Source organism: Misgurnus anguillicaudatus, chromosome 24 (assembly GCF_027580225.2).
Source record: "Misgurnus anguillicaudatus chromosome 24, ASM2758022v2, whole genome shotgun sequence".
Taxonomy (NCBI): domain Eukaryota; kingdom Metazoa; phylum Chordata; class Actinopteri; order Cypriniformes; family Cobitidae; genus Misgurnus; species Misgurnus anguillicaudatus.
Genome location: NC_073360.2, coordinates 23780354 through 23794576, shown reverse-complemented (window position 1 = coordinate 23794576; position 14223 = coordinate 23780354). Strand labels below are relative to the sequence as shown.

Genomic DNA, 14223 nt, shown 5'->3' with positions numbered 1-14223 from the left:
TTGATGCTGGATTAGCTGGTGGTCACCAGCATACCAGCATCAAAACACAACATATGCTGGTCTTGCTGGTATGCTGGTTTTTCCAGCAGGGTAATATGATTGCCTACCCAGCCCTGCACACTGACCCATCACTGTTTTTGTACTGGTTCCATTCTCCTCCTCCTCTTGTTCTGCTTTCCTTCCTCCTCCTCATCAATATGACTGCAAGAGTCATCATCAACCTGTCTCTCTCCATCAGTGACCTTAACAGCTAATAAACAGACATACAGGGATTCCTTAGACCATTTTACTGTTTGAACACAATGATGACGTGGAAACGTATGCACGCGCATGTTGGCAATGGAAGTATGGCAAGAATCAGCAGTGAAGCAACACAGACAGAGAAATATATATTTAAAAGTTGACTTTATCAAGTTTTTCAACACAGCTACCAGATCCGTGTACTATAGTGGAGTGAATAGAAGACGATAGCAGATGGCCAAATATAAAGTGACCATATATACGTATATTAGTATATTATTAGTGCAACCAAACGCAATTACCAGACATTTTGATGCTGGGAAACTGTTGTAAGAGCTGAATGGTGGTGCCAAACCCTGACAAAAGGTATTTCCTGAAGCCAGCAACAAATGGCTGAATCCACAGGAAACCGCTTCCTAATTCCTTGTTGAATTATCATCTGAAAACCTCCACAAAGAATTCACATCTACCCCCCAAGACAGTTACCCCATGGTGTGGGACAGAGTCACACCCGACCACACTTTCTTGTCCCCCTCTCCTCATGTTTTATAAAAGCAATACATTCTACATGTACAAAGAATGTGAAACTGGTTTTGTTTGGTGTTATATGAAGTGTTTTAATGCAAGTGGTACATTTGGGTTTATTAATATGACAACAGGATTCAAGGTTAATCTGTGACAATAAATAAGTAAACTTTACCTAATGTTGGGAGACAACTCCTAACTTAGACATGTTGACCAATCACCCACTGTATGTATATTAGGCTACACCCCTGATTTTACAACAACCAATCAGTACCAAATTCCTATATGCTTTGTTCTCTGGTTATTTAAGGAGATGTGTAGAAGATTTAGACGGGACTTTCAATATCTAGAAATGCACCCCCATGATGCTGTATCTTTGATATAGCATCATGTATTTTTATTTTATTTTGAGGAATCTGTAACCAGATCTTCATCTCCTTACCAGGTATGCAATGGTTTTTCGTTTGTTTCGTATATGAATTGGATTGTAAATTGGCTTCTGAATTATGTTTTACCTACCTGGTTAATAAATTGTTACGTTTTGCATTCATTCTAATTTGCTCTGTATTATTGACTCTTCTAAGTTACTATAAAGTATTACGATATCCTTTGTTACCACATATCTTTGATCGGAGTTAATTCATGTTAATTAAGTTCTACCTCTAACTAAGTTGTTACGCAGTCTTGTTTATATGTGGGCCATCAGGGTGATGAGTCATAACCTCTAATCATTGCCTTTACTTTGATTAAGTTGTATATAGTAATACTATATTCGGCTAGACGGTGCTATGCCCGAACCTCTGGTCATTGTAGAGCTTGAATTAAGTTGTATATAACAGATTGTGTGAGGCTATATGGATACGTTTTAATGAGAGTCCGTACACATGAAGCGGTATTGTTAAAATTGCTTTAGTCATGAACCTCTAGTTATTGCATGGTAGATTAATTATTTAACTTTCACTAAGTTGTTGGGTAATCGTATTTGTATGTGGGCTATCGAAGTGATAAGTCATAACCGCTGGTCATTATTTCTGCTATAATTAAGTTGTATATAGTAATATGATTGAACTATATTCGGCTAGATGGTGCTAAGCCTGAACCTCTGGTTATAGTGTGAATTTTGTACTAAGTTGTATACAAACGATTGCATGAGGCTATATGTGGACTTTTAGCAAGAGATCGCGGGAGCGGCATTGTTAAATTGTGTTAGTCATAACTTCTAGTACGGTCAAATATGTGTTCGGAATCTGCATAACGGCCGATGTGGACCGATACGACATGGGTAATCGAATGAATGAGTTCAATGTAAACATGAGGAAATAGAATGATCAAATGTTTATCCACATTCCACAATTACATCCATTTTGATTCATATTACAATACGTTTTATATCTTTGGAGTCAGATTATAAAGTTGCGTAACGTTAATTTGTCTTTATAAGCGCCGGAAAAGACCGAACGCGCTATAAAATTCGTTTGGATTCCGTCGTTGGGCCAAACGGATGGATGGGGCCATATTTGTTCCCCTTACACTGTTTTGATAAACTTACTGAGTTGCTAACACGTTAAAACCACTGGGGAACAACACCACTTCTGTTGCCAAAATACGCACGCAGGCTATTTCATCAATTTCATAAGCGGGATAATGTAGAGCGAGCGGTTCTTATAGCGAAAACAACCAAGCTCCGCTTTGCGTGGGGTCCTGATAAGCCTGTCGGGGTTGAATTCGCTATAACAACCGCCTCGCTCTACATTATCCTTATATATGCCTATATTTAAATGCAAATATAAATGATTTCAGTGTATAATAGATGCATCACTAATTGTGCACCTGTCCTGTCCATGCTGCTGGTCCTTCCTCATCTGCACCTCCTGCCACAGCGTCCTTTTGACTGCGAAAAAGGACTGTTAATTTGGCGCATTTAGCTGCCTCTTGTGCCAACATTTTTATGTTTTAGGCCCCACCCATTTCTTTCTCTTCTTTTCGCAATTTTTACCGTCTTGTCTATGTTGCATTCACACGAATCCAAACCTGACCAAAAGTAAACTCTTTTGATCGGCGCCTTTGAGCCAATCGGATGTGAGGAAAACCGAGGATCAGTCCAAGTTGGGAGGGGCCGCTCTTATCTCCCCTCAAGATTTGAAGAATTGGTTTGGCCCGGTCTGAAACAGACACAGCGTTCCGCTGCAGCTGAGCGCCTGGTCAGGCATTAAAAAAAAAAAAAACTTTTTGACCTCCGGCCGGTTCGGCCTGAAATGGACCGGCCGTTCGGGATTGCTCCCGGAACTCCCGATGGCCAGTCCGCCCCTGTAGCCAATTCACCTCCCCCAGCCAGTCTTCTTAACATATACACTGTCTACTAAATGTAGCCTATTTGAGCAAGTATGACTCGCTGCAGCCTGCGGTGGACATCCAACCCTGCCCACATCCAGGTGTCGCGCCAGATGCCACGCCCACGTCCAATACGTCACCGCGTGACTCCCATATATGGCAAAGCGTGCGTTCCCCACGGAAACCCGTTGATCCAATCGAAGTATGTTAAAGCAGTTTATTGCAATCTTAGAATCTAAATAAAAGGTTATATTTCGTTTTAACAATACACGTATTCTTATATTTGTAAACGATATCCAAACTAATATGACATAAATTAAATCTAGGCCACCCTCCCCCAATTTCATAAAAACATTATAAACGGAGCTAATTTCATTGGTTAAACAATAACATGTGCTTGCTTTACCTTATTCCTTTACAGCATGTAATGATATAAATTCCCATTTAATATGATCGATTGTAACATAGCCAAAACAAGTTTACATTTAAGTGGACATTACTTTTTAGTATTGTAAATTTAATGCTTAACATATTTTCATGAGTTTATTTTCATTTAATTTTCTAAACATTTGTTCCACTTCATCATAAAGTCTAAATATGTCAATTATAGGATCAATATGCAATAGCATACACAATATACATACATATAGACTAAATAGAGAAATTACTTGTTTTGATAGATTATATAAGATCTTTATTTTCACTGTACATTTGCAATGACATTCTGGTGGAGCAAGCTTCAGATGCCTTCATGATAAATACAAATATATATCAGTTTTCATGTTTAAAACTATACACAAGTTTCATACACTAGACTAGAAGCACTAAGCATGACTGTACAATTTACAATATTCACAACAATATTACAATATACAGTATAATCACAACGAAGTAGCCAATATAGTATAAAACACAACATAATACAGCATAGAGCATAAATGTTCATAGATGTAAACATTGTATGTTTCATTGTGCAATGAAACACAAAGTGGTTGTGTTAGAATTGACAGTGGAGCATAGACGCCAAATGTTAATAATGGAAACATTGTGTAATGAGACCAAAAGTGGCATGTGCTAGAATGTCATATTGCACTTTAGTAGAAGTTTAGTAACATGGCTTTGACTCTCAGAGGTTTTGTTCTTTAACAACCAGATACTTAAAGATAAATTAAAAGACACTTCTTGCTTCACTGGGCATTTCTTATATTTATTATTGAACAAGAATATTTCATGGCCCGTACAGGCCTTGTTCCTCATAACAGTTTGAAATAAACGTGTTCAGATCCTCCAGATATTCGAAAACAAATCCATCTGGAGAAAGACAGGCTCCATCACCTCTCCAAGGAATATCTTGCTGTGACTCTCTACCCCAGGACCATGCTGGACCAATGTTCCTTATGAACTTCCACTTTATGTTCTTTCTGTAATCCTGTAATAAAAAATAAATAAAGGTTTATTTGTGGAGCATGCAGCTACAGAGGGAGCTGAAGATGCCGTAAGTTCTTCTGTCATAAAGCATTTGGCATTTCCTTGCGTACTACAGTCTGGCTGCAGTTCAAACAGTAAAAATGGGATGTGGTCCTGCACAGTTCAGTTCTTTTTTTAGATAAAGTAACCTGTAAGAATGTATCAACAAATTTATCAACACTGTTGAACGTTAATAACGTGCATGTGTGAAGTTCAACTAGGCATATCAAGCTGTATGTGCATAAACTACACAAATGACTCACAGTTTTTAAGTTATCAATGTTTTACATTTTAACAATTTTTCAAAACAAGCTACCATTAAGTTTTATTTTACTTTGGCTTGACAGATATCTGATACGTAAAGTTAACAGCAGCAAAAGAGGTTACGTGCACCACAGTACAATCCTTGTGAATATATCGTATGATTTTATCAAGCATAAATATATGTATTAATATAAATAAATTTTGGAATTACATTAGGCTTTCGAAACAAATACTTTTACTTACCGACGTGGTAAACAACTTTAGTACTTCAACTTCGTGCTTTCTCTCTTCTTCGGGAAGCACCACATAAGGTACATTATCGCCATCTACTGTGTTGGAGTGAGATGTGAATGGACGTGGTAACTGACGTCACGCCTGGATGTGGGCGGGGTTGGATGTCCACCGCAGGTTGCAGCGAGACGCTACTCAATGGACGTGGTAACTGACGTCACGCCTGGATGTGGGCGGGGTTGGATGTCCACCGCAGGTTGCAGCGAGACGCTACTCTATTTGAGCAACCACTTGAAGTAAGCAGAATCAAAAACAGTGATGAACAGCATCCACTTAAAGCGAAAGGAAGTGTACAGACCATTCTGTCAAGTTGCTATTGTTTTAATATCAGTGACTCACGATGCCCTTTTCAGGATCTCAGGATGTGAGTTTCTTAAAGGGGACATTTTACCAGATTTAAAAAAAATGTCAAATAAATCGTTGGTGTCCCCAGAGTACAAATGTGATGTTTTAGCTAAAAATACCCCATATATAATTTATTATATGTTAAAATTGCCACTTTGTCGGTGTGATCAAAAATGTGCCGTTTTTGGGTGTGTCCTTTAAAATGCAAATGAGCTGATCTCTGCAATAAATGGCAGTGCCGTGGTTGGATAGTGCAGATTAAGGGGCGGTTTTATTCCCTTCTGACATCACAAGGGGAGCCTATTTTTTCCGCATGCTTGCAAAGAATGGTTTATCAAAACTAAGTTACTGGGTTGTTCTTTTAACATTTTCTAGCTTGATAGAAACACTAAGGACCCAATTATAGCACTTAAACATGGAAAAAGTCAGATTTTCAGGTCCCCTTTAAACTAAATCTATGAGTGTATAATATCTGAGAGATGAATGAAATTCTGACTTAAGAGTTTAAAAATACTTTTGGATTGTATTTCACGTTTTATTTACTTATTCATATGTATTTACTATTTTTTTTTACAATTTTGTAATATATATTTATTTATTTATATCACTTATTTTTCCCATTTAATAGTAACCATGTTTTAAATAGGGTTAAGAGGAATTAGAATGGTGCATACATAGAATATCTTACAACAATTGTGCTTTTAAAATTGTTTATTTCTGGTTGTTGGAAATGTGTTAGATGCCAGCATCCCTGAGAAAAGTGTGACAGGATCACCTCTATAGTCAGAAATAATGTGGGTTCAAAATGTGTTTATGGGAGGGATGCAATTAAAATGCAGTACTTCCTCTGTAAAGGATCATCACATTTATGAAGTGTAAATGTTAACAACTAGAAGCAGGTTGGGCTATGTTATGTCAAGTGAATATTTCTTAAAAAGGTTGGATTAAGAAGGAGTTAAGTTCCTTTATGGCAGGTTTAAAAATCATCATTGGATCAAATAAAGGTAAAATAATAATAAAGTTAAAACAGATCTAAAAAAATCATAAAAGGGGGTTGAGAAAAGAAAGGCTGTATAAATTAAAGTAAAACTATTAAACAAAGCATCGCATTAAAGCTGCACATAAGAACTATTCTCCTGTTTGATGATTTTACTATAAGAGGTTAAACATTAAATGTCTTTGTAAATAAGGTTGTGCCTTGTGGTAAACACATGCATGCCATAACACAACACAACACATGCTAATGGAGTTCATCATCACTGAGCAGCTCTTTGAAGATTATATTTCACAATGGTTCTTCCTGCAGGACTTTGATGTATCCACCTGTTTATGCTGTTGTAACTTGCTGTTATTGTTTATGCCTTCATCTCAAAGCATCCTCTGTGATGCATCTGCATGTCTCTTACTCTACGCACAGACTGGATCTGGGGGAAACTGGCGCCCCATTCGTTCCAGTGCTTATAGGATCCACACTCAAGCAGGTACTGGTATCCACGGTAACCAGGGTACTGATATCCAACCCACGTGGGTATGAAAGTAGTGATAAGTAATTCCACTAATGTGTAGCTTGAAGTTGATTTAAAAGATGCATAAATGTAAATGTTGAAATACTAAATTAAAGGGATAGTTCACTTCAAAAAATGAAAATTCTGTCATAATTTAATTACTCTCATGTTGTTACAAACCTGTATAAATGTTTTTGTTCTGATGAAAACAAAGGAATATATTTTGACTAAACTGATCAGAAGCCCCATTGACATCCAGGAAAAAAATAATACCATACAAGTCAATGGTGCTTCTGATTGGTTTAGTTACAAACATTCCTCAAAATATCTTCATTTGAGTTCAACAGAACAAATCAATACATACAGGTTTGTAACAACATGAGAGTGAGTAAATGATGACAGAATTTTCATTTCTGGGTGAACAATCCCTTTAAGGGGATGATAAATGACTTACGTTCCACCATTTACTTGGACGCTTGCTACTTTGTCCTGGAAGCCATAACACCACAAACTTGGGACATCCTCATCAGAAACCTCCATCTTACGACCATCAAAGTTCACACAGTCATACAGACAGATGTTATGATCTTTCGGGTCCTACATGGTGAAAGACGACGGAATTGTAGTGGTCATAGGTTCTTCAAAGCAATTTATAAAGACTGTTTGACCTACCATTCGAACAGGACGCACAGACATCAGGTGATCAGAGCGGTAACTATTTGACCAAGTGTCCCAGCGCGGATATTCTCCTTTCTCCAAAATGAACATCTCACCAGACATTTTCTGTTGATCATAACCTACCCATCTGCAGTATGAAGGACACTCATATATGGTCATATATACTTGACATCTTTAGGCAATGAATATAAAAGGAATTGTGAATAGAATTATGTCTGGGCAAAGATTAATCACGATTAATCGGATACAAAATAAAATAATTTTTTTTGCATTATATATATGTGTGTATTGTGTGTAATTATGTATATTTAACCACACACACACACATACATATATTCATTGAAGAATTTTTTATTTATATATCTTTTTTAATTTAAATTTTATGTAATATATAAAAATATAAATAAATATATATACACATGTAAATGTTTCTTAAATACATACATGAATATGTGTTTTATATATACATAATAATTATACACAGCACACATTCATATATTATGCCAAAAATCACTTTTATTTTGTATGCGATTAATCGTGATTAATCTTTGCACGTTATGATATACAAGGCCAATTTGAAAACTCTTATTTGTGTAATTGAAATACTCTTAAAAATAAAGATTACTCACGGCCCACACTCCACTCTGATGGATCCCACTCGGTTTAACCCCTCACAGATATTTTGACACTCTCCATTCAGCTCCATCATGCGACCTTGGAAATTCTCGTTCTCAAACAGATAAATCTGATCACACATATCGAATCAATACAACCAAAACATAAAACAGGTGTATTTTATATATTTCCATTGTTATGGAAGCTTGCTAAAGCATATGTTTTAGATATTAAATGAGCATGAGCATGATTAAGGCAAGAGCATCATGCGATAGGATTGACTTACTCTGTGTGAGCTCATTCCAGTGGCAAAACGACTCCCCATGCTTCCCTGTAGAGCAGTGTGAGACATGGCTAAAGCTGTCAGGACAAAGATAATAAAATCTTGTTTGTTACAGTCAGCTATGCCTCAAAAATGTTATTCAGAATTGAGCTATAGAGAAGTAAACACTGATGATACTCTTATAGGTAAATTGTTCGCCAATTGTCTATTTTAGTATCTGTTTATTCACGCAATCAAGGTTAACCCCCACTTATTTAAAGGGTAGGTGCAACATATACTTTAATCATCTCTAGAAAGCCCTTTCCAACTTAATCTTTCAAAACCGCACCAAAATAGTCAGGAACAGAGGTAGGGATGCCAAAATCCGAACGTACTTCGGATGGGTTATATATACATATATATATATATATATATATATATATAGCTGTACCTCTGGGGCAGAACGAGAGACAAGGCTATTGGATAAAAATGCTGGCTGTTTGGAGTGCAGGCTTATCTGTGTGACCCAGCTGACTATGCTCATTGCTTTGTTCCAGGCCACGGCTGGATGTCTGATGTCTACCTCCATCAGCAGAAAGAGCACGGCCCGTATCTTTTCAACTCTTTCCCAGTCTCTCATTCACTTTCTGTAGCACAGCCAGTAATGTGCTGACTTAGTAGATTGGCCGCAGCCCTCTCCATTGAGAGCAAAAGGGAGACTCGTTGTTTGGTGCAGTTTCAGCTTTCGTTGTATGAAGATTCAGCATTTTTCTGTCTGAATACGAATCACAAAAACTGGGGTCTTAACTTGGAGTGAAGTTTTTTGTACCCTATAATGACAAATGCAAAGAAAACATAAATAGTGCTTAACCCACACAGTGCCAAACATTTGACTATAGTACTGTGCAAAAGTTTTGGGCCACCACCTACAGACTTGTTGTTTTAGAAGTTTTAATGTCCATCCATATTTATTTTTCAATCTATTTTATTAAGATACAAACAGAAAATACAGGAAAAAAATTTAAATTAAATTTTCCGGACTAAATGTCTTCTTTTTCAGTGTGACCTTTCTTGGCACTTAACACATCTTGAGTGTTTTTTGAGCAGAATGAAGTAAAAAAGACAAATTTCTTTAAAATGAGAAATTAGGATTTAGTTTCATTTAAGAGATCCTGCAATTATTGCTCAAGTGGAAGGGGAGTTTACCCTAAAAACTTCACATCAGTTTACATTTTTATACAGTTTTTAATACTACATACAACTTTCCTGTATCTTCTGGATGAATTCTATTAAAGAGACTGAGAAATAATTACATATATAACATTGCAAAAACAACTAATTTAATTCTGGCATGGTGGCCTAAGACTTTTGCACATTACTGTATTGTATATTGAAACAACATGTATCTTTAAGGAAAAATGCAGTCAAACCTCCATGCAGCTATGCTTAATTAAACTTGTTCATTTATTTACAATTCACACTTCATTTCACCATGGTCCTCAGTGCTGCACCAGATCCTTAGCGCCGGCACATGCTTTGCATAAAGTCAAAGAAGTGGGCAGGACATGCATGTTGAATAGATTTGCTTGTACGGGCCTATGCATGTGTATGCATATGTGTTGGACAGCATGTGTGTGCGGGTATGTAAAGGCAGGCGAAAGCGGGTACCTTAAACAATCTGTGGCTGTCACAGCGTTGAGATAAGAGAGTAAGGATGACTCTTTGTGTAGCTAAAAAAAAATGAATTTATGATTATTTCGTTTCTTGAATATTTAGGGTTATATTTTAGTTCTAGTCATATTCTTACATCTTTGCTTGAATGGTGTCAGATTTAGGCAGCATGTTTGTGTCTCTGCAAGCATGCGTCGGTCACTAGTCATATGTAAAGGTATGCATGAAATCATTGTACCTGGCATGCACCCCAGTGGCAGATGCCAGTAGGCACAATGCCTCCCTGGCTACGGCAGATGGCATTGTGAGCAGGGTAAAGCCAAAGGCTCAGTCCAAAACAATGAGACCTGGGGCAAACTGCTGACTCCTGCCCGCCCTGCGGCCAGTTTTCCCATCCTGTCATGCAACATATAAATAGAGCCCCTAGTTGGAGGTCTGGGGACCGTTGTGTGGAGCCCCTGAGCACTTACAGCTGTTTTTTGCATAGGTCAGGTAAGCCCTTCATGTAAGCCTGTTCATTTTAGTCAGCTGGGAGGAACAACACAGCAGCACACAAACACCATTAAAGACCAAAACATAGCATAGCAAGCAAGCATATTTAGCATATGTAGCATGCATCTTTAAAAATATACTATAGCATATTTTGTAGAGTAACATGTGTTTAAAAAGTGCTTTGCATAACAACTGCGATTGCATTCTGTAACTACATTAAGAGATTTTAACATACAAAAGGTTCTGGGCTAAAGCTGATAAAGCATCTAATCTAATCTGTGTATCTGTGTAGATTTGCATGTTTTCAATGTGCAAAGTTTTTATATCGAATTCATCTTTTCACCCATAAATCATTTTGTCAACCATAAGTCTTTTATACTTAAATGAATTAGAAGTATCATTGTTATGTTTGGACGAGATCCTGTAAATCAGCTGATAAACTCAGTGATTTATTTTCTTTGGTTATGATACCGCAGCACCAATGACATTTGGCAACTACTGTTCCCTGTTTCTCTGCCTCAGGCTTTTCATACAATTCTCATAAATGAAATTCTTGTGTTCTTCAGGTTTATCGGCATTAAAATATCTTCTAGGATGGCTCTGCCTAATCCCATGCCAATGGGGCCATGGAAGGCAAGTAAATGCTTGATGATTGTAACAACGGTAATCAAAACATCTTGACACGAACGACAAGATCTCAAATAAACATCTCAATGTTTCTGGTGTAGCTCACAGTTTACGATCAAGAGAATTTTCAAGGCAAGCGCATGGAGTTCACCTCCGCCTGTCAGAACATCATGGAATGTGGCATGGACAATATCCGATCTCTAAAGGTGGAGTGTGGCGCGTAAGTCACAGACACACTATGTAGGCTATAAATCAGTGATTATATTATCGCAGGTACATGGTGTCCAAAGTCATTATTTTGTCAAAAGTATTTTTTTTAATAATTTTATTTCGTACATATTTCCATGTATTACAAGATGTTAAAGGCTATATTTTTAAGTACATTTACAAGTATAGCCAGTTCTGTATGCACACATATACTAAGGTGATGTGTGATGTTCTGCAATGCTCTCCAACTGTGTGTATGTTTTGAACAGCTGGGTGGGCTTTGAACACTCCAGCTTCTGCGGTCAGCAGTTCATTTTGGAAAGAGGAGACTACCCTCGCTGGGAATCTTGGAGTGGCAGCAATGCCTACCACATCGAGAGGCTAATATCCTTCCGACCAGTCTGCTCTGCTGTGAGTATGAGATAATGCCAGCTGATCCACGGGCTTTGACATTTCGAAAATGTCTGCATAGAAATCCTGTTAACTATCAAAAATAAATACAATCTGAATGTCATGCAGAATCACAAGGAGTCAAAGATTATCGTTTTTCAACGGGAAAACTTTATCGGACACCAGTGGGAGATGACTGATGACTACCCCTCCCTCCAGGCCATGGGCTGGCCCAACAATGAGATCGGATCGATGCAGGTGCAAAGTGGGGCCTGAGTACCATACTTCTCTCTCTTTTGTCACTTACATTACATACAAGCTATAGTTTTTATCAGTAGCCTATGTGTGTTCCCTGGGAATTAATCCCACCCTTAGGAAAATTAAACATGGTTTTACTACAGTTTAAAGCATGGTTACCACAAAATAGCCATAGTTTTGAAAACCATCGTTTAAAAAACCATAGTTAAACCATGGTTACTGTATTAAAATCATAATTTTACCATTAGTAATCAATACACACACAAAAATATGGTTACTACACTTTTACCACAATAAACATGGTTAATTTTCATGCGTTTGTCATGTGTCCTCTCACTATCTGTAGCTGGGTTTGTTACCAGTACCCCGGCTACCGTGGTTACCAGTACATCATGGAGTGTGACCACCATGGCGGCGAGTACAAACACTACAGGGAATGGGGCTCCCACGCTCAGACCTTCCAAGTTCAGTCTCTCCGCCGAGTTCAGCAGTGAGGGCGGGCCGCCCGCCTTCCTTCCTCCCTCCCCCAATTCCTCCTCCTCCTCTTCTTCCACCTCTTCCTCACCTCCACCCCTTCATTCTGATACCGTCATGCTCAGCTAGACCTGAACGTCTGGTGAATTCAGCAAACGTTTACAGTGCTTTCTTCATGCCATCGATTGAAAGAAAAGCGTGTCAGGAAGAACTCAGACGGGTGGCGGAGTGAGGTGACTCAAGCTTTGCTCCTCATCGCTGTCATGATGCAGTCTGTGCAAAAGACATCAATAAAGGGTACAAGCATGATAACAACCCATTGTGAGTGTGCTTATTATGCAGTGGGACATTTCACAAGACTTTTTTAAGATGTGAAGTAAATATTTGGTGTCCCCATGAAGTTCTAGTTCAAAATACTCCATAGATAATTTATTATAGCATGTTGAAATTGCCACTATGAGCATAAATTTTGCCGTTTTTGGGTGTGTCCTTTAAAATGCAAATGAGCTGATCTCTGCACTAAATGGCAGTGCTGTGGTTGGATAGTGCAGATTAAGAAGTGGTATTATTATAATAAGATCCTCTTCTAACATCACACAAGGACAGCCAAATTTCAATTAGCTATTTTTCACATGCTTGCAGAGAATGGTTTACCAAAACAAAGTTACTGTTATTTTTTACATTTTCTAGGTTGATAGACGCACTGGGGACCCAATTATAGCACTTAAACATGGAAAAAGTCGGATTTTCATGATATGTCCCCTTTAAAGTTGTTTAACAACAGGCAAACGTGTTGTCATTAAATAATATTTTATTTACTGATCTGTAAACACATTGTTAACTAGGCCATATATATTTTTAACAGTTAGTGCTGTAAAATTACAGTACATTTATATATGAGATCTCTTTAAAACAGTGTGAAAAGAATCTGAATAAAATCTTTTTTCTTTACTGCTGAAAAAAAGACAATAGAAACCATCATTGAAATTCTGTTGCATTTAATTGTAAAAGATAAAAGTAGTATTTTTGCTAGATTAAAATCTGTACTGTTTTATAGCAGGGTTTCGTTTAAAAGGAGCACCAACAATAACAGCAGTATAATGATTTGTTATGAAAAATATATTTATGTTCGCATACATTTAAGTTATTTAGTTAGGTTAATGTATATATTAATATATTAATACAGTATGCACACTTTTTTGTGCTATAGTATACAGTTCACCAATTTAGCCTAACTATGCCATCTAGCGTTTTTAATAAGTAAGTGCAAAGACTATTAGAAAACAAACAGACTCTTACTATGAATGGGAAAAGTGCAATGCAGAGTACGACCGCTCTGGACCGCTCCAGGAAGTCCTTTGCGTACACGCAGTACATAGGAGAGGGAACCTAAAACAACTTTACCTTAAAAACAAAATACAGTTCTAATCAATTTTAATATTTATGAAAAAATATAATGTTTTATTGTGATCTTAGACTGCGGTAAAAATACCAGTCTTTCAAAGACATGACTTGGTCTTGTATGACTGAGCTAACTGCCCGGAGGCGGCGCAAATTTGCCCGCCGAGTGCGATGACTTTC

The 14223-nt window shown here is 37.5% G+C and overlaps 2 protein-coding genes across 6 annotated transcripts; one reads left to right on the top strand and one right to left on the bottom strand.

Annotated features, from left to right (window-relative positions):
* Window positions 1–6144: 6144 nt before the first annotated feature.
* Window positions 6145–9367, bottom strand: crybb1l3 (crystallin, beta B1, like 3). Of its 4 annotated transcripts, none has more exons than XM_073862641.1 (6): window positions 9107–9367; window positions 8548–8621; window positions 8276–8391; window positions 7641–7773; window positions 7425–7565; window positions 6145–6989 (listed from the first exon to the last, which is right to left on the bottom strand). In XM_073862641.1, exons 2-6 carry the CDS (start codon window positions 8611–8613, stop codon window positions 6819–6821), a joined length of 627 nt encoding a protein of 208 aa, XP_073718742.1. In that variant the 5' UTR covers window positions 8614–8621; window positions 9107–9367; the 3' UTR covers window positions 6145–6818. The 4 variants fall into 4 exon arrangements, with proteins under 4 accessions (XP_073718742.1, XP_073718743.1, XP_073718741.1 ...); XM_073862642.1 differs by lacking the exon at window positions 9107–9367 and adding an exon at window positions 8975–9051; XM_073862640.1 differs by lacking the exon at window positions 9107–9367 and adding an exon at window positions 8873–8927.
* Window positions 9368–10531: 1164 nt separating this feature from the next.
* Window positions 10532–12959, top strand: cryba1a (crystallin, beta A1a). 2 transcript variants are annotated; one of them, XM_073862638.1, is made up of 6 exons: window positions 10532–10686; window positions 11253–11319; window positions 11415–11533; window positions 11790–11931; window positions 12040–12185; window positions 12518–12959. In XM_073862638.1, the coding sequence occupies exons 2-6, from the start codon at window positions 11281–11283 to the stop codon at window positions 12660–12662; spliced, it is 591 nt and encodes a 196-aa protein (XP_073718739.1). In that variant the 5' UTR covers window positions 10532–10686; window positions 11253–11280; the 3' UTR covers window positions 12663–12959. The 2 variants fall into 2 exon arrangements, with proteins under 2 accessions (XP_073718739.1, XP_073718738.1); XM_073862637.1 differs by having other exon boundaries at window positions 10578–10681.
* The last annotated feature ends 1264 nt before the right edge of the window (window positions 12960–14223 follow it).

Coding starts and splice junctions, on each gene's coding strand:
- crybb1l3 (XM_073862641.1), bottom strand. CDS start 8,613: ATGTCTCACACTGCTCTACAGGGAAGCATGGGGAGTCGTTTTGCCACT. Junction 7,774..8,275: donor ATCAGAGTGGAGTGTGGGCC/GTGAGTAATCTT, acceptor TTCATACTGCAG/ATGGGTAGGTTATGATCAAC. Junction 6,990..7,424: donor GCGTCCAAGTAAATGGTGGA/ACGTAAGTCATT, acceptor ACTTTCATACCC/ACGTGGGTTGGATATCAGTA.
- cryba1a (XM_073862637.1), top strand. CDS start 10,596: ATGCAACATATAAATAGAGCCCCTAGTTGGAGGTCTGGGGACCGTTGT. Junction 11,320..11,414: donor TGCCAATGGGGCCATGGAAG/GCAAGTAAATGC, acceptor TTTCTGGTGTAG/CTCACAGTTTACGATCAAGA. Junction 12,186..12,517: donor CAGGTGCAAAGTGGGGCCTG/AGTACCATACTT, acceptor TATCTGTAGCTG/GGTTTGTTACCAGTACCCCG.